This window comes from Trichomycterus rosablanca, chromosome 17 (genome assembly GCF_030014385.1).
Source record: "Trichomycterus rosablanca isolate fTriRos1 chromosome 17, fTriRos1.hap1, whole genome shotgun sequence".
In the NCBI taxonomy this organism is placed as follows: Eukaryota; Metazoa; Chordata; class Actinopteri; order Siluriformes; family Trichomycteridae; genus Trichomycterus; species Trichomycterus rosablanca.
This window is the reverse complement of record NC_086004.1, coordinates 11,302,196-11,324,402: the sequence shown is the minus strand read 5'-3', so window position 1 is coordinate 11,324,402 and position 22,207 is coordinate 11,302,196. Positions and strand designations below refer to the sequence as shown.

General features: G+C 40.2%; 2 protein-coding genes and 1 long non-coding RNA gene across 3 annotated transcripts in view; 2 read left to right on the top strand and 1 right to left on the bottom strand.

Moving 5' to 3' along the window:
• The window catches only part of rab3ab (RAB3A, member RAS oncogene family, b), a 16,839-nt gene extending 6,596 nt beyond the window's left edge, over window positions 1-10,243 (top strand). Inside the window, exons 2-5 of the mRNA XM_063012362.1 lie at window positions 3,625-3,852; window positions 6,301-6,419; window positions 6,676-6,800; window positions 8,047-10,243. Of these exons, the coding sequence (XP_062868432.1) occupies window positions 3,625-3,852; window positions 6,301-6,419; window positions 6,676-6,800; window positions 8,047-8,237 (663 nt within the window). The 3' untranslated portion in view covers window positions 8,238-10,243. The remainder of the gene's footprint in view (window positions 1-3,624; window positions 3,853-6,300; window positions 6,420-6,675; window positions 6,801-8,046) is intronic.
• Window positions 9,493-13,135, bottom strand: LOC134331100 (uncharacterized). Its single transcript, XR_010015103.1, has 3 exons — window positions 12,870-13,135; window positions 10,789-10,884; window positions 9,493-9,563 (listed from the first exon to the last, which is right to left on the bottom strand). It is a non-coding gene; the product is annotated as an uncharacterized LOC134331100 (long non-coding RNA).
• lsm4 (LSM4 homolog, U6 small nuclear RNA and mRNA degradation associated) lies at window positions 12,162-22,207 on the top strand. The gene is made up of 5 exons (XM_063012363.1): window positions 12,162-12,313; window positions 14,611-14,652; window positions 15,228-15,326; window positions 15,411-15,594; window positions 21,696-22,207. The coding sequence occupies exons 1-5, from the start codon at window positions 12,311-12,313 to the stop codon at window positions 21,794-21,796; spliced, it is 429 nt and encodes a 142-aa protein (XP_062868433.1). The 5' UTR covers window positions 12,162-12,310; the 3' UTR covers window positions 21,797-22,207.

Below are 22,207 nucleotides of genomic sequence, written 5' to 3'. Positions count from 1 at the left end.
ACCGGCAGAGTAGTGCATACTTCCTCCAATCTAGTACGTACTCTCTAAGTATGCGATTTCGGACACAGCTTTAGTTACCTTGTCAGTCCTAAATTGTATTAGAACTCATTAAGCAGAAGAAAAACAATAAATTGACAGTAGAGATTGTCCGCTAACAACGATGGGTTCCTCTAAGCAGCTGACTGAGGATCTGGAAATAAGGCTAATTGGTGTCTACAAAGCAGAGTGTGTAGCACTGTAGCCTTACAGCAGGAAGGTCCTGGGTTCAATATCCTTTCTGTGTGGAGTTTGCATGCTCTTCCCTGCATGGGTTTCCTCCGGGCGCTCCGGTTTCCTCCCCCAGTTCAAAAACATGCAGTCAGGTTAACTGGAGGTATAAGTGTGTGAGTGTGTTTGACCTGTGATGTACTGGTGACCTGTCCAGACCTGTGACCTGTCCTGTTTCCTACCTGAATTGGACCCACTGCAACCCTGAATAGGACGAAGCGGTGGTAAAGCAGACAATTAATGAATGAATAAATGCTGGCCAAAAAAGCCAAGCAGACCCGCAATATGACATCATATGACCTGCAGGACAACTAGCGGTGGTGCACAACTTACTGTGGGTCGGTGTATAGGAATATATAGTGTATATCAGGGTACAGAGACAGAGATAGGTTACAGTCAGTACTTGTATAGCCACAAAGTTCATCTGTACAGTAGGTGTATTTAATAAAATAATCAATAAATGAATGTACCACATAGGTGTACCTCATACCACATACAGTGCTCAGTGAGTGTAGATTTCATGTCAGAACTATTGTGCAGGTAAAACTGGACTAGGCAGATAAGCTTAGCTCATGATATGTGCAGGATTGTAAATACCCTCATTATTCCAACCAGGTGATCTTTATAATCTAATTATATAGTCATTAGGTCTATAGCTGGAAGAATATTAAATGGACTATATAACGTGTCAGTGTGTAGACACTTCTATTTTTCTATGTAGGGCACCAGACAAGACAGTAAGAAACTATTTTGGGGTTTGTTCTGGCTGATTAAAGCCAAATGGTTGAAGCTCAGAACGCTGCACATGCTTCATGTTTGAGAAACTGACTAAAAGCTCTTATGTGGCCAAAATATAAAAAAACAGCATTTTTAAAATTGAGCTATTTTACTCTAACCATGTCAGATACCAACTGATCAATAATGCAATTTGTTGCTGAATATTTGTATTGATTTTGTCAATTAGTTAATTAGTTGTTGCAGCCATATTAGCTTTTTTTTTTTTGTATTTTGTTTATGCATTTTCTCCCCTTTTCTCCCTTGTAACACGTCCAATTGCATCATGCTTCCTCTCCACCAATGCTGATCTCCGCTCTGATTGAGGAGAACGAAGCTAACCTACACTTTTACAAGTGCAGTGCAACTCAGCCTTGTGTACGGAGAGACACACCCTGATGCACTCTTTTTCCCATCTCTATGCAGGCGCCATCAATCAGCCAGCAGAGGGCGTAACTGCATCAGTTATGAGAGAGACCCTATCTGGCTTAATCCCGCCCCTATATGAACAACAGGCCACAACGTTGTTCATGCGGTTGCTCAGCCTAGGCGGCAGGCAGAGCTGAGATTCGATACGATGTATTCGCCACCTAAGCGGCTCATGCAGCCATATTAGCTTTTACGGTCTGCTTTTAGTTTTCATATCTGTAACTCACCAAGGTATTAGGTAGAAGGTTTTAATTTTAGCTTTGTCTGATCGGGGTCAAAGAAACTGAATCACAGGCTTGGTTTTTCAATTCGCAGTGGTTGGAGATATTGAGCTTTTGCCAAAAAGACAGTATCAGATATTGATCCAGCTGGGCAGGAAGAAGTCTAATACACTGCAACCTTTTAACTCAAAATCTTTTTATTCATATGAGTGTTAAATTTCTGCTTGACTCTTTTATTCCCCCCTCAATTTTCTCCCCTAATCTACTCGTATCCAATTACTTTCGATACAACCCTCCACGGCTGAGGAGCTTCGCAACTGACACACGCCCCCTCCGACACGTGTGCAGTACCGACTGCATTTTTTTCACCTGCACGAGGCGAGTTCATATGCAGACCAGCTTTGTGCACCACACTTTGAGAGCCACACACTGATAAGCATTATTTCTCAACCCTGTGCAGGTGCCATCAATCAGCCAGCAGAGGCTGTATTTGCACCAGTTATGAGAAACCCTGGTCCGGCTTATCTCACCCTGTGAACAACAGCCGATCGTTGTTCATGAAGCTGCCCAGCCCAGTCGGCTGGCAGAGTTGAGACTCGATACGATGTATTCGAAATCCCAGCTCTGGTGTGCTAGCATATTTTACCGCTGCGCCACCTGAGCGGCTTGCTTGATTCATTTTTGATGATGTATGACCTGGTAGAACGTTACCCATATGTACCCATTACTTATACGTTACCCATTAGTAAGTTGTTCTACTGCTGCTGTAAAGTGTACTAGATTCACAAAGATTGCTATATGGCCAAGTGCATTTGGACACCTGACCATAAGTTTTTAAAACCATAGGCATTAATATAGAATAGTGGCTAAAAGATTTTGTAGTGTGTGTTCATTTTGTCAAAAGAGCATTTGAAACATTGCACTGATGTTGGACATGGAGTGCTGGCTCACGATTAATGTTGTGAGCCAGCTGTAGCCTAGTGGTTAAGGTACTAGGCCAGTGACCAGAGGGTTGCTGGCTCAAGCCCCACCACTGCCAGGTTGTCACTGTTGGACCCTTGAGCAAGGCCCTTAACCCTCATTTGCTCAGACTGTATACTGTAACTGTAATGTAAGTCGCTTTGGATAAAGGTGTCTGCTAAATGCTGAAAATGTAAATGTAATGTTTCAATCCATCTCAAAAGTGATCACTAGGGTTGATGTAGAGCTCAAAGCATGTAATCGATTTTATATGATTTGTTTTTTTATACCTCTGACATCAGTAATTATATACACTGATCAGCCATAACATTAAAACCACCTTCTTGTTTCTACACTCACTGTCCATTTTATCAGCTCCACTTACCATATAGAAGCACTTAAAAGTTCTACAATTACTGACAGTAGTCCATCTGTTTCTCTACATACTTTTTTAACCTGCCTTCACTCTGTTCTTCAATGGTCATCAATGGAGAGTTCTGGAATGGCCAAGTCAAAGCCCGGGTCTTAATCCTATTGAGATGCTGTTGGGTGATTTGAAACGGGCTGTGCATGCAAGAAACCCCTCAAACCTCACACAGCTGAAGAAATTCTGTGTGGCGGAGTGGGAAAAACTTTCTCCCAGTCGATGTCAGAGACTGGTAGATGGGTATAGGAAATGTCTAATTGAGGTTATTTCAGCCAAAGGGGGAAACACCAGCTATTAGGACATAGTGTGTCCTAACTTTTTCCTCACAATCAATTTCCATTTTTGTTCATTACATTTTACAACTTGTGTTTAAAGGTAATTTTTTCAGTTTTATTTGTTTAATGATATAAGCGCCATCTCTCAATACTGTTCAAATGAAGCTCAAATGTCCATATGTTTAAATATGTTCAAAAAGAGACAGGTTCTCATGGGGTGTCCTACCTTTTTCACATGACTGAAATTCTATCATTTTTCTTTCCCCCTCAGATGGCCTCAGCTACAGATAATCGTTATGGGCAGAAGGAGTCCTCTGACCAGAACTTCGATTACATGTTCAAGATCCTAATTATTGGCAACAGCAGCGTGGGAAAGACCAGCTTTCTGTTTCGCTATGCAGATGACTCCTTCACCCCGGCTTTTGTTAGTACAGTGGGCATTGACTTCAAGGTGAAGACCATCTACAGGAATGACAAAAGGATCAAGCTGCAGATCTGGGTAAGGTCAGATGTTCATTTCTGAAGTTAGAATGCCATTCTGGTTGCATTAAAAAATCAGTAAGAGATACAATGATGACTTAGCTGGATATAAATAATGGTGTCAAAACTAGAACATGAGCTTGAAATCAATTTTTCATCATTCTGTAGGTAATATGAGTCTATTGTCTCATTTACAATAGAGAAAAGCTAATAAACCATGTGTGTGCTCATAAGAAGCTGATATACACCGTGCCTAAAGCTTCAGATGAACAGATGACGGTTGGTTTGATGTGCGATGGCTTGTAGCTTGGCAGCAGAGAAAAGGGGCAGAAGTGTGATCCGGTAGACAGTGATGCATTGAGCTCACAGCGAATCGGAAACGCACACAGCATAGCAGTCCCGCCCATTTAGAGCATCATGTTTCCTATTGTATAGTCCTGGTTTGTTGAAGCCCCCTCCCCCCCTCCAGCGCAGGATCAGCTCAGTAAGGGCCAGTGAAATGGCCTTAGGCATTACAAAGTGCACGCTGCACGCCGCACAGATATTTACATACATCCTATCAAAAACATGCATATATACACCGATTAGGCATTACATTATGACCTCCTCCTTTTTTCTACACTCGCTGTCCATTTTATCAGCTCCACTTACCATATAGAAGCACTTTGTAGTTCTACAATTACTGACTGTAGTCCATCTGTTTCTCTACATACCTTTTTAGCCTGATTTCAATGGTCAGGACCACTACAGAGCAGGTATTATTTAGGTGGTGGATCATTCTCAGCACTGCAATGACACTGACATGGTGGTGGTGTGTTAGTGTGTGTTGTGCTGGTATGAGTGGATCAGACACAGTAGCGCTGCTGGAGTTTTTAAATACCGTGTCCACTCACTGTCCACTCTATTAGACACTCCTACTTAGTTGGTCCACCTTGTAGATGTAAAGTCAGAGACGATCGCTCATCTATTGCTGCTGTTTGAGTTGGTCATCTTCTAGACCTTCATCAGTGGTCACAGGACGCTGCTCACAGGGTGCTGTTGGCTGAATATTTTTGGTTGGTGGACTATTCTCAGTCCAGAAGAGACAGTGAGGTGTTTAAAAACTCCATCAGAGCTGCTGTGTCTGATCCACTCATACCAGCACAACACACACTAACACACCACCACCATGTCAGTGTCACTGCAGTGCTGAGAATGATCCACCACCCAAATAATACCTGCTCTGTGGTGGTCCTGGGAGAGTCCTGACCACTGAAGAACAGCATGAAAGGGAGCTAACAAAGCATGCAGAGAAATAGATGGACTACAGTCAGTAATTGTAGAACTACAAAGTGCTTCTATATGATAAGTGGAGCTGATAAAATGGACAATGTGTGTTAAAACTAGGAGGTGCTTTTAATGTTATGGCTGATCAGTATATACAGTATATATAGTTACAGAAACGGTAGTTATTCGTTACACAAGATTCATCAGTTCAAGTTTTAATGCCAAACACAGTCATGGACAATTTAGTATCTCCAATTCACCTTACTTGCATGTCTTTGGACTGTGGGAGGAACCGGAGCTCCCAGAGGAAACTCATGCAGACACGGGGAGAACACCTGGGGATCGCACCCAGGACCTTCCTGCTGTGAGTCGACAGTGCTACCCACTGAGCCACCGTGCCGCCCCCATGTCCTGTTAAAACCTTACCTTACATCCATGTATCATATCCTGGCTAAAGGTTTGGAGGTTTCAGGCTGTGCTGAGAATGATTAGATGATATTTCTTCGTAATTATCTTGTTAATTGTTTCAAAAATAGATCGTCTTATCTCATATGACAGCGGTTGTTGCTTGCCTTAGATTGCAGCAGCACTAAATCAGTGGAAACAGGCTTCATTGTGCATTCCAACACCACCAATACTTAATCAATAATACAGAAAATATTCTATGGTAAGTCAAATTGGTTCAATTCCTAATTTAGAGGCAATGGTGGGGTTTGAACCAGTAACCTTTTGATCTTTAGTCCAGTACCTTTAGTGTGAGTTACTACTGCCCTACTGCACTCTCATGCTTGACAGTTAGTATTATACTTTTGGATTAGAGTAGGGACTTTTTCTTGCATGGTTCTGATGTTAAAATGATTTTTGTTGAAGTCATAATGTTCATTTAATATATTTTTTAAACGAAGCTCCATGAAACCAATGGCATAAATGTAATTTTAATGTGGGGGGTGGGGTGGACAATAAACAGTACAATTTCTGAGGGTGATGCCAAAGGTTCTACCAAAAATACTGTAGTTTTAAAAGTTTTAAGTAGGCTACAGTAATACAGTAATTCAACCAGTAATACCAAGAATGGCCTGTAGTTGGCACACTATAGTCGTGTATAAAAAATACAGTATATAGTTATTTTTACAATGATATTGCCACCCCCGCCCAGAGATTTTCACCCCTGCTTAAAACCATAAAATGTTTCTCTTATTAGGACACAGCAGGGCAGGAGCGCTACAGGACTATCACCACAGCTTACTACAGAGGAGCCATGGGCTTTATCCTCATGTATGATATCACCAACGAGGAGTCTTTCGCTGCTGTACAGGACTGGTGAGTGATTTATCATGCAAAGCTTTTTTTGTCATTTGAAACCTATAGTTAAAGATCTACGACTGTTAAATAAGGAGTCTGGTAGCGCGGGGGATAAGCTTCTGAGAACATGAAGTAGTGTAGCATTTGTTTAAACTAAATAAACAATTACTTAGTAAAATAGATCACTTTCTTGAATCAGTTTATTTAAAAAAATAAGGGATTTTGCCTGGATGTTGTTATTTATCTTTATTTATTCATGGTTTGTAATTACCAGGTCTACACAGATAAAGACATACTCATGGGACAATGCCCAGGTGCTTCTGGTGGGTAACAAGTGTGACATGGATGATGAAAGGGTGGTGGCTTCCGAGAGGGGCCGACAACTCTCTGAACATCTTGGTAAGTTTGTATTTTTAGAAATGCTGTTGGTTCTAGATAAGTTCTGGTTTTATCTAGGATACAACCAGATACAGTGGTACCTTGAAACTCAACGTTAGTTGGTTCTGGGACTGGTGTTGAGTTCAAAAGGTGTTGAGTTTCAAGGAATTTTTTTTTCCCATAAGGATGTAGGTTGTATGGGGTTGTTTTTGACATTTATACACTGAAAATAACACAAATATATTATAAAAACACTGACATATAAAGCTGATTCTTACAATTTCTCAGAACCTCGAGCTGTAACACAAGTTTAAAAGTGAAACAGTAAGGAAAATCCTGATAAACACAGATACATGTGGAGCTTTCAGAGTGAATCTGATTGTTATTCCACAAAAATGCAGATTCGTCTCATATTTGCACTTTGATGACGTTTTACCGCACCGCTCAAGCCGAGCGCTGAACAAAGCGGCTGTTCATTGTTCATTTGAAATTAAATAAATATTTTTTTTCAAAAACATACTGAACATGTTGAGTTTAAAGGAAATGTTAATGTAAGGGTACACATTTCTCGACTAAGGGCATTGAGTTTCAAAGATTTTGAGTTTAGGGGATGTTGAGTTACAAGGTACCACTGTATTTAATGTAGAACTAAGCACTAGTTTCTCTTGTTTCTCTTAACTGTATGAAAAAATCATATGTTCCTGGGTGGTGCAGCAGTAAAAGCACTAGCCTATTACATGTTATATTTTCATTTTTATGTTTACCATTGCTTTATCAATGTCAGGGTCACAGTGAGTCTGGATTCCCTGGAATCACTGGTTACAATGCAATAACACACCCCTAATCTATTGCAGGACATTGACCATTTCACCCCCTTTTAGACAGCCAATCATGAGAAATCACAGGAAAAAGGTCCTGTGTTCGATCCCCAGGTGGGGTGGTCTTTCAGTGGGGTGGTCGGTTACTTTCACTGTGGAGTTTGCATGTTCTCCACGTGTCTGCGTGGGTTTCCTCTGGGAGCTCCGGTTTTCTTCCCACAGTCCAAAGACGTGCATGCAACTGAGGTGAATTGGAGATACAAATTGTCCATGACTGTGTTTGACATTAAACTTGTGAACTAATGAATCTTGTGTTATAAGTAACTACCGTTTCTGTCATAAATGTGACCAAAATGTTTAACAACATATGACATTAAAATCCTAATAAACAAACAAACATAAAAATTGGAACACTTCCCTTTTATGTTTCTGCTTTATGCTTCCACCAGGGTTTGAATTTTTCGAGGCCAGTGCCAAAGACAACATCAACGTAAAGCAGACCTTCGAGCGCCTGGTCGACATCATCTGTGAGAAGATGTCCGAAAGCCTGGACGCCGGAGACCCAGCCGTCACCGGAGCCAAACCGGGTCCACAGCTCACCGAGCAGCCCGCCGCGCCACACCAGGACTGCGCTTGTTAAAAAAACACAAAAAAAAAAAAAAACACACCCAGTCTCTCTAACTACACTGCCCTGCACTACCACACACAGGAAAAGATTAAAACACTACAAGGAATTAGAGGGGAAAATATTAAGACCTATCTTCATCTAGAATACTTGTGTACTCTTTTATTTTCGACCTTTTTCTGTTTGCTCTGATTCATTTTGAGACTTTTATCTTGATTATGTTTGACATTAAATGTTTACATTAAGTTCATCCCCCACTTTTGTCTTAGATTTGAAGAGGGATAGCGACACTACATGTTGAGATTAGATCTGAGATGACGAAGCACAAACGTGTGTAACCACCAATACCACCTACTTGTTTTGGCTTTTAATTTATGTGTTTGTATTTTTTTATGATTCTTTAATTGCTCTAATGTTTTATTGTTGCTAAATGAAATAAGAACAAATACTAGAGAAATTGATGTATATTTATTCCACATGTGTATATATAATATGTGCAGTATTTAATTGCTACAGGTAGAGTAACATTGAACCATGTTTTTGAAAAGGACAGGTTGGAGAACGCTAAAGAAAATAAGAGAAATCGTACTGTTTTTGTGGTAATCCTTGGCATTGCTTGTCACCAATTTCTTGCGTAATTAAGTCACACTCAGCGTACCTTCAGTCACTTAATCGCTTCTTCTTACCTCTGTTATGAGACTTGTGAAGGTCATATATACACAGACATTCCTTAGTGTAAATCGCATGGAAGGAATTTAAGCCATTTAGGCAAATGGTTACAAGATCCTGTACTGATCCTGTCCACCGCTGTAGATCCAAGCAGTCATTTTGAAATTAAAGATGCAATTTATCTATACTTACAGTAGCGTACAATATTCTAGTCACTTTTGCTTCTTCAAATATTAAGGACACCACCTATCCATCGCCTAACTTTACCTGATGTTGCAAATTTCTTAATTATTAACACGTTTTAAATATGAGAGTTGCCTGTTTTTGACATTTAATAAATTATGATGTAAATGATTTTGCCAGTACAGGAGATACATATTTAAATGTTGTATAGTGAGAAAAATAAAAAAGGAAAACATCTTATGTTGTAAATGTGTACTTGTATTGTTACATGACTAATCAGGACTGTTACCTAACATTACTAAGAATAAAAACAGTGTGATTATAACGATGAGTCCCGAAATTACAATTTTATGACTTAAGTGTGTTCCCGAACGCTCCAAATAGATACTTTCCACCTTTTTTCTCTCTGCTATGCTGTCTTCCTGAAACCTGTAAATATATTTTAGTCTTCGGTTTTTCTGTGTGGTTGTGCTGTATTGATTCTGGGGTCTAAAACGTAGAAAAAGATAAGAATTAAGAAATTATTTATGTGCTTTATCTGCTATCGTGTATGCCTGCTTGTGAATGAGTGTATCACTTTATGACAAAGCAATACTGAGAAAAAATATCTTTCCAAGTATTTATTATTTCGTCGCATCCTTCTAGGAATGAGAGACATAACCTGTTTTTGTTTACGATGGTACTCAGATTCTTAGATCTCAAAGATAAATCGAGTTAACAAATCTTCAATATGAGACCAAATAGTGAACGGCTTTCTGAATAGAACCATTGTGTTCTTGGCCTGCTTTACTCCACCTCTAACGCTATTGAGATTATTATTGAACTGATGTAAGCATAAAAGTAAACAATCAGCATTTCCATTCTGACACCAAAAAAAACATAAGATGATTTTAGTATTGATTGTTTTTTGCTTGTTTTAAATTCTGCATCTGATGTAAATGCATCATTGTGGGTTTTTTCTACTTTATTTTTTTCTAATTTTTCTTTTTATAATATGGGAAATTATGTGTACATTTAAAAAAAAGAACAACTATTATGCAGTAGTAAATTTATCCTCAGTACAATAAAGGGCATGGTGTCAAATGTTCAGTGGTGAAGTTTACCAAACCACCTGTCTATGTTGTGAAAATTACTGAAATGAAAAAATAAAGGTTGTGCTGTTAAAATAACGTTTGTTTTTGGGTCTTTTTAATTTTTTTTTATTTACAATAATCAAAGTGGACAGAACAGAGTGATAAAAATTAAATGGAAGAAAAGGTACAATTCCAAGCGACAGAATGAGGACCTGAGGACAGGATGAAAGAAATCCCTGCTAGAGGTGTGATTTTTGTTTGTTTAGTAGGATTTTAACGTCATGTTTTACCTTTTGGTTACATTCATGACAGGAACGGTAGTTACACATTACACAAGGTTCATCAGTTCACAGGGTTATATCGAGCACAGCCATGGACAATTTAGTATCTCCAATTCACCTCACTGGCATGTCTTTGGACTGTGGGAGGGAACCCACGCACACACAGGGAGAGCATGCCAACTCCACACAGAAAGGACCCGGACTGCCCCACCTGGGGATCCAACCCAGGACCTTCTTGCTGTGAGGCGACAGTGCTACCCGCTTAGCCACTGTGCTGCCCGGTAGAGGTGTAAACAATTGATAATTGTATAATTATATGAATGTAAGGTTGATTAAAAACAAATGTGAGGTGCTTAATACCGCTAGGATCCAGGGTTCGAATCCCTAGCACTGCTACCAGCCGGTCGGGCATCTACATACAGGGAGGTTGCAGAGGCGCTGTGATGGATTTACATCCTGTGATTGATTAGAATGAGTGAGAAATATTAGATAGAGGCCTACTAGCATATTACTGTACTAAACGCTAAAGTGTGTACTTACACTGATCAGCCATAACATTAAAACCACCTCCTTGTTTCTACACTCACTGTCCATTTTATCAGCTCCACTTATCATATAAAAGCGCTTTGTAGCTCTAGAATTACTGACTGTAGTCCAGCTGTTTCTCTGCATGCTTTGTTTTTCATGCTGTTCTTCAATGGTCAGGACTCTCCCAGGACCACTACAGAGCAGGTATTATTTAGGTGGTGGATCATTCTCAGCACTGCAGTGACACTGACATGGTGGTGGTGTGTTAGTGCGTGTTGTACTGGTATGAGTGGATAAGACAGCAACGCTGCTGGAGTTTTTAAATACTGTGTCCTCTCACTGTCCACTCTATTAGACACTCCTACCTAGTTGGTCCACCTTGTAGATATAAAGTCAGAGACGATCGCTCATCTGTTGCTGCTGTTTGAGTTGGTCGTCTTCTAGATCTTCATCAGTGGTCACAGGATGCTGCCCACGGGGCGCTGTTGGCTGGATATATTTTTGGTTGGTGGACTATTCTCAGTCCAGCAGTGACAGGAGTGCTGTGTCTTGTCCACTCATACCAGCACAACACACACTAGCACACCACCACCATGTGTGTCACTGCATTGCTGAGAATGATCCACCACCTAAATATCACCTACTCTGTAGTGGTCCTGTGGTGGTCCTGACCATTGAAGAACAGGGTGAAAGCAGGCTAAAAAAGTATGTAAAGAATAGATGGACTACAGTCAGTAATTGTAGAACTACAAAGTGCTTCTATATGGTAAGTGGAGCTGATAAAATGGACAGTGAGTGTAGAGACTGATCAGTGTATTACACATGGACTATCAATACACAACTTGTGATATCAAAATTGTTTGTATGCATTAATAATTATTCTTTATCTGTTTACTGAGACTTCTAGTTGTATATTTTTTTATTCAAATTATACACTATAATTATAATATCTTAAAAGTAAGGTGGGTTGAAATACTGTGTGGAAAGCTAGATTTACCATTGTTTTGAAAGACAATATCCCCTTTATGTAGACTATTTTGAGGTAGTATGTTGGTGTGGTTGTGTTTTTTAAGTAAACACTTAAACAAAATAAATAAAACTTGCTTTAATTGTTTAAATTAAAACGAACATTTATTTAAAACTAAAATAAATAAAGCGTCAAACAGGACTTGTATTTTGATGTGTCTCCAGCTGCAGTAATAACCCGGGAGTAAAATAGCTGCTCTCAGAATGTGGTTTGAGTCGCTTTATAATAAAACAAGAATTTCTTAATTTCAAAAAGAAGCTCATAGTTTAAAAAGAAAATTTCATTAATTATCAGTGTAAATATTATTTTATTTACCCAGTAACTGCTATGGTAAGTATAAGTTTATTTAAAACATTTAGAAGATACTTAGAAGTAGCATTGTGTTTTAGCATCTATGCTAGTTAGCTGTTAGCATGCTTGCAGGCTGTGATATTAACGTTGTGTACGGTTGTTTTAATACACAATTAAAATAAATTTAAGTCATTGGACTGTAGAAATATAATAATTATAATAATAATAATAATTCTGCACTTCGTCTTTCACTGTGACTAAATGTAGTGACTGAAATCGCTTATAGGCGCAAAAAGGTGGCAACTCAATTATAATGTCTAACAATACAAGGTGTTTTTATACTTCTGGCCATATAGTGGAAAAGATCATTTGTGAGGTAATGTGCTAATGTTGGAGGAGGCCTGACTTTCAGTCGACGTTCCAATTCATCCCAAAAGTGTACAGTCCACTGAAGTTCCTTTCTATTACTATGTAGATGGATAGATTGAGGTAAATATGTAATATTCAACCCATTCACCTTAAAAGGTATTTCTGTAGTGGAATTATATAGAATTGAATGAAAATATGAAAGTCAATAAACAAAGAAATATTTTACTTTTGTATGGGGGGCTAAGTGGATAGCACTGTCGCCTCACAGCAAGAAGGTCCTGGGTTCGATCCCCAGGTTGGGCGGTCCGGGTCCTTTCTGTGTGTAGTTTGCATGTTCTCCCCGTGTCTGCGTGGGTTTCCTCCGGATGCTCCGGTTTCCTCCCAATGCTCCGGTTTCCTCCCACAGTCCAAAGACATGCCAGTGAGGTGAACTGGAGACACTAATTTGTCCAAGACTGTGTTTAATATAACCTTGTGAACTGATGAACCTTGTGTAATGAGTAGCTACCGTTCCTGTCATGAATGTAACCAAAGTGTAAAAACATGACGTTAAAATTCTATTATAAAACGGATAGTTCCGGTCCTAAAATCTGATTGGCTGAGCCGCGTTCGAAGCCGTTGTAAAATCCCCGATAAACGCACACCTAGGACCACCTCACATCATTCCATATTAATACGCCACTGAATAGAAAAAGTTAATGTTATTTTCGCCCTCATGTTGCCTAGCAACACTGTTAATCGAACTATTTTGCGTCGCGGAAGAATGCTTTATTGTAAGTTTATACACAATAAATACATTTATGAATTAAACATTGTTGTATTTATTATATTTTATGTTGACCGCCGTTTTATAAAAGCAATAAGCCACTCGAGACCGTGCATTACTGTTATGATTTTAGCACGGGTAAAGAAGTTTTAGGCACTCCGCTTCGCGTCGTGTTAAAAACGTCATCCCCGTGCTAAAATCACAGTAACGCACGGCCTCTCGTGGCTTATTGCTTTAATCAACAAACAAACAAACTTGAATGTCAGTCTTAGGATATTAATTATTTTTCTATTCTTTTTATGTGACTGATTAATTTTGTGGGTTTTCGGAAGATATACTGGGCTAGAAATACTGCAGCTTGGATAAATATTTTGGTGCTGAAGGTTCTACAATGTTTGTTTGTTTATTAGTGTTTTAACGTCATGTTTTACACTTTGGTTACATCCACAACAGGTAACGGTTGTTACTGGTTACACAAGATTCATCAGTTCACAGTCATGTACAATTATGTATCTCCAGTTCACCTCACTTGCATATCTTTGGACTGTGGGAGGAAACCGGAGCACCCGGAGTAAACCCACACAGACACGAGGAGAACATGCAAACTTGACACAGAAAGGACCCGGACCCCCCCACCTGGGGTTCGAACCCAGAAGGTTCTATAATGTAAATTGACTTTGTGGTGTGGCATTTCAGTTACCAAATAGTGACTAATGTGCCCATTTTTAATCAGCTGATTTAAATGTACCCTATAATAAGGACATGGAACAGTGGTCCTATGCCACGGTCAAACAAAGAACCCAGACTTGCCTTATGCATGGTTGGGTGTAACATGAGAACTACCAAAAAACAGTTTATGCATAAGAATCTGCTGGAAAATGATTGCACTGACCAGACTCAAACTAGATTTATGTTGTTGTGGACGCTGAGGCTGCATGGAAGTAAAAATCCCTCACTTCACTCAATTAAAAAAACTCCATTAAAGTTCCTTGCTGAAAACCCAGAATAAACTTAAAATAATGTAATTTTTTAATTGTCCGACAAAGTATGTGTTTTCTGATTGTTGCTGTCATAAAAACAGTTGCAGAAAATGGTAAAATCTTAGACCTTAGTGCACCATGTCCAGTATTGAACATCCTAACTTAGGTAATGTGTGTATGTTAAGGATATGTCATGTTTACATGTTGTTTCTCTCTTACAGCTTCCATTATCTTTGTTAAAAACAGCGCAGAACCACCCGATGGTGAGTACCAAATTGTAGAAACTTGCTTTCCCTTGTGTGCATTTAAGTCAAATGTTTAAGCAGAGCTGCGAACTGAGCTCCAGAGCTTGAGATGTGTAAGCTAATGTGTTTTTAGATGTGTGTGGTGGTAGCTCACCCCACTTCTTCAAGGTTGCCACTGTTGGACAAAGCTTAATTATAAGGCATTTTCAATTTTATTAAATCAGTTTCCTTTCATATGTTTCCTATTCATATTCCTTTTATCTTGGACTTTCTTAAGTACACAGTATATTAATCATGTATTTTGCAACCACCATTTACTAGGATACTATTTGGTATGTGAACAGTGCTATATAAATTGAACTTGTTCTCCTTGTGTGTTCACTCTCCACATATCAAATGTCTATAATAACATTTGAAATTAAAATATTAAATTGTTGGTGGTGTTTACATGGCACTATCAGAATGTCAGTTGGATATTATCATCTCCATGTACAGTACTTCATCTTTGGTGTTGTTGGAAGAGTAGAAATTAGGAGATGTAGTAGAGATAGTGGACTGGCAGGATAACAGCTAATGAATTTACTGCTTATCAGCTGGTGGAGCTGAAGAATGGGGAAACGTACAACGGACATTTGGTCAGCTGTGACAACTGGATGAACATTAATTTAAGAGAAGTCATCTGTACCTCTCGGGTAAGTAATGTGATCTCTTATAGCAAAATGGAAATGCACCACAGTTGACTGTAAGAAGTCTTACATGAGCTTTTTTTGGTGCAGGATGGAGATAAGTTTTGGAGGATGCCTGAATGCTACATCAGAGGAAGCACTATTAAATACCTGCGAATTCCTGATGAGATCATTGATATGGTGAAAGAGGAAGTCGTTTCTAAGGGCCGCGGTAGAGGTGGCATGCAGCAGAATAAACAGCAGGGGAAGGGCCGAGGAGGCGGAGCTGGCCGAGGTAAGATGTGCTGCGTGTTTAGTTGCACTGTCGCCTCACAGCAAGAAGGTCCTGGGTTCGATCCCCACATGGAGCGATCCGGGTTCTTTCTGTGTAGAGTTTGCATGTTCCCCCCGTGTCTGGGTGGGTTTCCTCCAGGAGCTCCGGTTTCCTCCCACAGTCCAAAGACATGCAAGTGAGGTGAATTGGAGACACTAAATTGTCCAAGACTGTGTTTGACAATAAACTCATGAACTGATGAATCTTGTGTAATGAGTAACTACCGTTCCTGTCATGAATGTAACCATAGTGTAAGACATGTTAAAATCCTAATAAATGAATAAAACCTTTGCTTAGCATAGAGGAGTGCATGATAGCCAGTGGCAGTGGTTGCCTAGTGGGTAAAGCTGTGAGTTACCAACTAGAAAATTGTTGGTTCCTGGCTTCGCCATGCAGCCGGTGTTGGGCCCTTGACCGCTTTATCCTCTCGGCTCTAAGTGCTGCCCCTGTGCTCTGATTCCAGAGTTAAAAAACGCTGGGATATGAAGAAAAATCATTTAATTGTATTGTACCTGTGTATACAGTCATGTAAAAAAAGTTAGGACACCCATGAAAACCTTTGTCTTTTTGAACATATTTAATCATAAGAACATTTGAGCTTCATTTGAACAGTACTGAGAGATGGAGCTATATAACTAAAGAAAAAAATTTTAAAAAAAAATTACTTTTAAACACAAGTTGTAAAATGTAATGAACAAAAATGGAAATTTATTGTGAGGATAAAATTAGGACACCCCCACATTTATTACTACTTAAACTGTCTAAAATTAGAATCAGGTGCACCACATCAGCTGCAATGATTAGACCATCGTTAGAGGACACTGGAGTTTTATTAAACCTCAGACATTAGTTTGGTTTGCTCTTGATTGTTGAAGTGAGTGTTATCACCATGGTGAGATCTAAAGAGCTCTCTGAGACCTTCAGAAAGAAGGTTGTACATGCATATGAGTCTGGGAAGGGATTTAAAACAACTGCCAACATGGTCAGGTCAGGCCGTCCTAGCAAGTTCAGCCCAAGAGCAGACCACAAGATTCTTAAAGAAGTCTCCAATAATCCTACAATGTCATCACGGGACCTACAGGCAGCTCTTCCCACAGTTGATGTCAATGTATATGAGTCTGTCATCAGACAGAGACTGCACAAGTTTGATTTTTATGGGTGGTGTGCAAGAAGGTACTAAAGTTTGCCAGTGAACACCTAGACAAATACCAGGACTTCTGGAACAATGTGCTTTGGACAGATGAATCCAAAGTTGAATTATTTCGGCACAGTAACAGAAGACATGTTTGGTGCAAACCAACACAGCACCTCATACCAACTGTGAAGCATGGAGGTGGAAATGTCATGGTTTGGGGCTGCTTTGCAGCAGGGCATGGCAAGCTCTCCATTATAGAATCCACGATGAATTCTTGACTGTATCAGAGGGTGCTTGAGGAAAATGTAAGACCATCTGTCCAAAAACTGAAGCTGAAGCGGAGGTGGACCATGTAGCATAACAACGACCCAAAACATTCCAGTAAATCCACCAAGGAATGGCTCAAAAGAAAGAAATGGAGAGTCAAAGCCCGGATCTTAATCCTATTGAGATGCTGTGGGGGTGATTTGAAACGGGCTGTGCATGCAAGAAACCCCTCAAACCTCACACAGCTGAAGAAATTCTGCATGGAAGAGTGGGAAAAACTTTCTCCCAGTCGATGTCAGAGACTGGTAGATGGGTATAGGAAATGTCTAATTGAGGTTATTTCACCCGATGGGGGAAACACCAGCTATTAGGGCATAGTGTGTCCTAACTTTTTCTTCACAATCAATTTTCATTTTTGTTCATTAAATTTTACAACTTGTGTTTAAAAGTAATTTTTAGCATTTTTTGTTTAGTTATATATAAGCGCCATCTCTCAATACTGTTCAAATGAAGCTCAAATGTCCATATGTTTAAATATGTTCAAAAAGACACAGGTTCTCATGGGGTGTCCTAACTTTTTCACATGACTGTGTGTAAATATATATATATATATACACACACATACAGTATATACACACATATATATATATATATATACACATCGATCAGCCATAACATTAAAACCACCTTCTTGTTTCTACACAAATCCATGTTATCAGCTCCACTTACCATATAGAAGCACTTTGTAGTCCTACAATTACTGACTGTAGTCCATCTATTTCCCTGCATGCTTTGTAAGCCCCCTTTTATGCTGTTCTTCAGTGGTCAGGACCACTACAGAGTACGTATTATTTAGGAGGTGGGTCATTCACCTAGAGTGGACACTGGACAGTGAGTGTACACCGTATTAATAAACTTCAGCAGCACTGCTGTGTCTGATCCACTCATACCAGCACAACACACCACCACCATGTCAGTGTCACTGCAGTGCTGCGAATGATCCACCACCTAACTAATACCTGCTCTGCAGTGGTTCTGTGGGGGTCCTGACCATTGAAGAACAGGGTGAAAGCTAAAAAAAAAGTATGTAGAGAAACAGATGGACTACAGTCAGTAATTGTAGAACTACAAAGTGCTTCTATATGGTAAGTGGAGCTGATAAAATGGACAGAGTGCAGAAACAAGGAGGTGGTTTTAATGTTATGGCTGATCTGTGTGTGTATGTATATATATATATATATATATATATATATATATATATATATATATATATATATATATATATATATATATATATATATATATATATATATATATATATATATATATATATATATATATATATATATATATATATACAGTGTATCACAAAAGTGAGTACACCCCTCACATTTCTGCAAATATTTTATTATATCTTTTCATGGGACGACACTATAGACATGAAACTTGGATATAACTTAGAGTAGTCAGTGTACAACTTGTATAGCAGTGTAGATTTACTGTCTTCTGAAAATAACTCAACACACAGCCATTAATGTCTAAATGGCTGGCAACATAAGTGAGTACACCCCACAGTGAACATGTCCAAATTGTGCCCAAAGTGTCAATATTTTGTGTGACCACCATTATTATCACTGCCTTAACCCTCCTGGGCATGGAATTCACCAGAGCTGCACAGGTTGCTACTGGAATCCTCTTCCACTCCTCCATGATGACATCACGGAGCTGGTGGATGTTAGACACCTTGAACTCCTCCATCTTCCACTTGAGGATGCGCCACAGGTGCTCAATTGGGTTTAGTCCATCACCTTTACCTTCAGCTTCCTCAGCAAGGCAGTTGTCATCCTGGAGGTTGTGTTTGGGGTCGTTGTCCTGTTGGAAAACTGCCATGAGGCCCAGTTTTCGAAGGGAGGGGATCATGCTCTGTTTCAGAATGTCACAGTACATGTTGGAATTCATGTTTCCCTCAATGAACTGCAGCTCCCCAGTGCCAGCAACACTCATGCAGCCCAAGACCATGATGCTACCACCACCATGCTTGACTGTAGGCAAGATACAGTTGTCTTGGTACTTCTCACCAGGGCGCCACCACACATGCTGGACACCATCTGAGCCAAACAAGTTTATCTTGGTCTCGTCAGACCACAGGGCATTCCAGTAATCCATGTTCTTGGACTGCTTGTCTTCAGCAACTGTTTGCGGGCTTTCTTGTGCGTCAGCTTCCTTCTGGGATGACGACCATGCAGACCGAGTTGATGCAGTGTGCGGCGTATGGTCTGAGCACTGACAGGCTGACCTCCCACATCTTCAACCTCTGCAGCAATGCTGGCAGCACTCATGTGTCTATTTTTTAAAGCAAACCTCTGGATATGACGCCGAATACGTGGACTCAACTTCTTTGGTCGACCCTGGCGAAGCCTGTTCCGAGTGGAACCTGTCCTGGAAAACCGCTGTATGACCTTGGCCACCATGCTGTAGCTCAGTTTCAGGGTGTTAGCAATCTTCTTATAGCCCAGGCCATCTTTGTGGAGAGCAACAATTCTATTTCTCACATCCTCAGAGAGTTCTTTGCCATGAGGTGCCATGTTGAATATCCAGTGGCCAGTATGAGAGAATTGTACCCAAAACACCAAATTTAACAGCCCTGCTCCCCATTTACACCTGGGACCTTGACACATGACACCAGGGAGGGACAACGACACATTTGGGCACAATTTGGACATGTTCACTGTGGGGTGTACTCACTTATGTTGCCAGCTATTTAGACATTAATGGCTGTGTGTTGAGTTATTTTCAGAAGACAGTAAATCTACACTGCTATACAAGTTGTACACTGACTACTCTAAGTTATATCCAAGTTTCATGTCTATAGTGTTGTCCCATGAAAAGATATAATGAAATATTTGCAGAAATGTGAGGGGTGTACTCACTTTTGTGATACACTGTATATACAGTGTATCACAAAAGTGAGTACACCCCTCACATTTCTGCAGATATTTAAGTATATCTTTTCATGGGACAACACTGACAAAATGACACTTTGACACAATGAAAAGTAGTCTGTGTGCAGCTTATATAACAGTGTAAATTTATTCTTCCCTCAAAATAACTCAATATACAGCCATTAATGTCTAAACCACCGGCAACAAAAGTGAGTACACCCCTAAGAGACTACACCCCTAAATGTCCAAATTGAGCACTGCTTGTCATTTTCCCTCCAAAATGTCATGTGATTTGTTAGTGTTACTAGGTCTCAGGTGTGCATAGGGAGCAGGTGTGTTCAATTTAGTAGTACAGCTCTCACACTCTCTCTGGTCACTGAAAGTTCCAACATGGCACCTCATGGCAAATAACTCTCTGAGGATCCTAAAAGACGAATTGTTGCGCTACATGAAGATGGCCAAGGCTACAAGAAGATTGCCAACACCCTGAAACTGAGCTGCAGCACAGTGGCCAAGATCATCCAGCGTTTTAAAAGAGCAGGGTCCACTCAGAACAGACCTCGCGTTGGTCGTCCAAAGAAGCTGAGTGCACGTGCTCAGCGTCACATCCAACTGCTGTCTTTGAAAGATAGGCGCAGGAGTGCTGTCAGCATTGCTGCAGAGATTGAAAAGGTGGGGGGTCAGCCTGTCAGTGCTCAGACCATACGCCGCACACTACATCAAATTGGTCTGCATGGCTGTCACCCCAGAAGGAAGCCTCTTCTGAAGTCTCTACACAAGAAAGTCCGCAAACAGTTTGCTAAAGACATGTCAACAAAGGACATGGATTACTGGAACCATGTCCTATGGTCTGATGAGACCAAGATTAGTTTGTTTGGTTCAGATGGTCTCAAGCATGTGTGGCGGCAATCAGGTGAGGAGTACAAAGATAAGTGCGTCATGCCTACAGTCAAGCATGGTGGTGGGAATGCCATGGTCTGGGGCTGCATGAGTGCAGCAGGTGTTGGGGAGTTACATTTCATTGAGGGACACATGAACTCCAATATGTACTGTGAAATACTGAAGCAGAGCATGATCCCCTCCCTCCGGAAACTGGGTCGCAGGGCAGTGTTCCAGCATGATAATGACCCCAAACACACCTCTAAGACGACCACTGCTTTATTGAAGAGGCTGAGGATAAAGGTGATGGACTGGCCAAGCATGTCTCCAGACCTAAACCCAATAGAACATCTTTGGGGCATCCTCAAGCGGAAGGTGGAGGAGCGCAAAGTCTCGAATATCCGCCAGCTCCGTGATGTCGTCATGGAGGAGTGGAAAAGCATTCCAGTGGCAACCTGTGAAGCTCTGGTAAACTCCATGCCCAGGAGAGTTAAGGCAGTTCTGGGAAATAATGGTGGCCACACAAAATATTGACACTTCAGGAACTTTCACTAAGGGGTGTGCTCACTTTTGTTGCTGGTGGTTTAGACATTAATGGCTGTATATTGAGTTATTTTGAGGGAAGAATAAATTTACACTGTTATATAAGCTGCACACAGACTACTTTTCATTGTGTCAAAGTGTCATTTTGTCAGTGTTGTCCCATGAAAAGATATACTTAAATATCTGCAGAAATGTGAGGGGTGTACTCCCTTTTGTGATACACTGTATATATAGAAAAAGGCATTCCATCTGTCTGGATACAGCAAGTGCTAAAATAAAATGCCGTCTTTTCTCAGGAGTGTTTGGTGGGCGTGGAAGAGGCATGCCAGGCACTGGCCGTGGGCAGCAACAAGACAAAAAACCAGGAAAACCACAGGGTGTCAAAAACCAGCAGTAAATACACTGTTTTCTTTTATCATCGTTAGATCCTCTCAGCAGACGGAGCTGTCTAAATTATAGATGTACTTGATTTGATAAAACGTTTCCTCCTGTAATCTGATTTTATTGTGTCAGTTTGAATTGGTGCAGACTGACCGTCACATTGAACAGTCACATTTTTATGGCGAATATCTCTACATTGTACATGTGATCTAGTTCATTAGGTTTGACCTTCTTTTGAACATTTCAGGAGGACAAATGTAACATTTGGATAATTTAGGTTAAACACAGTTAAAAAGACACCCATGTAGTCACAGCTTTTCTTTTTACCTTGTTTTTTATTGTCTGCTTTGTTTTTGGCAAAATATACTGTTTTGCTGTAAATTATGTGCAGTGGATTTGTTAATAAATATTTTTGTTAACTGCTAAA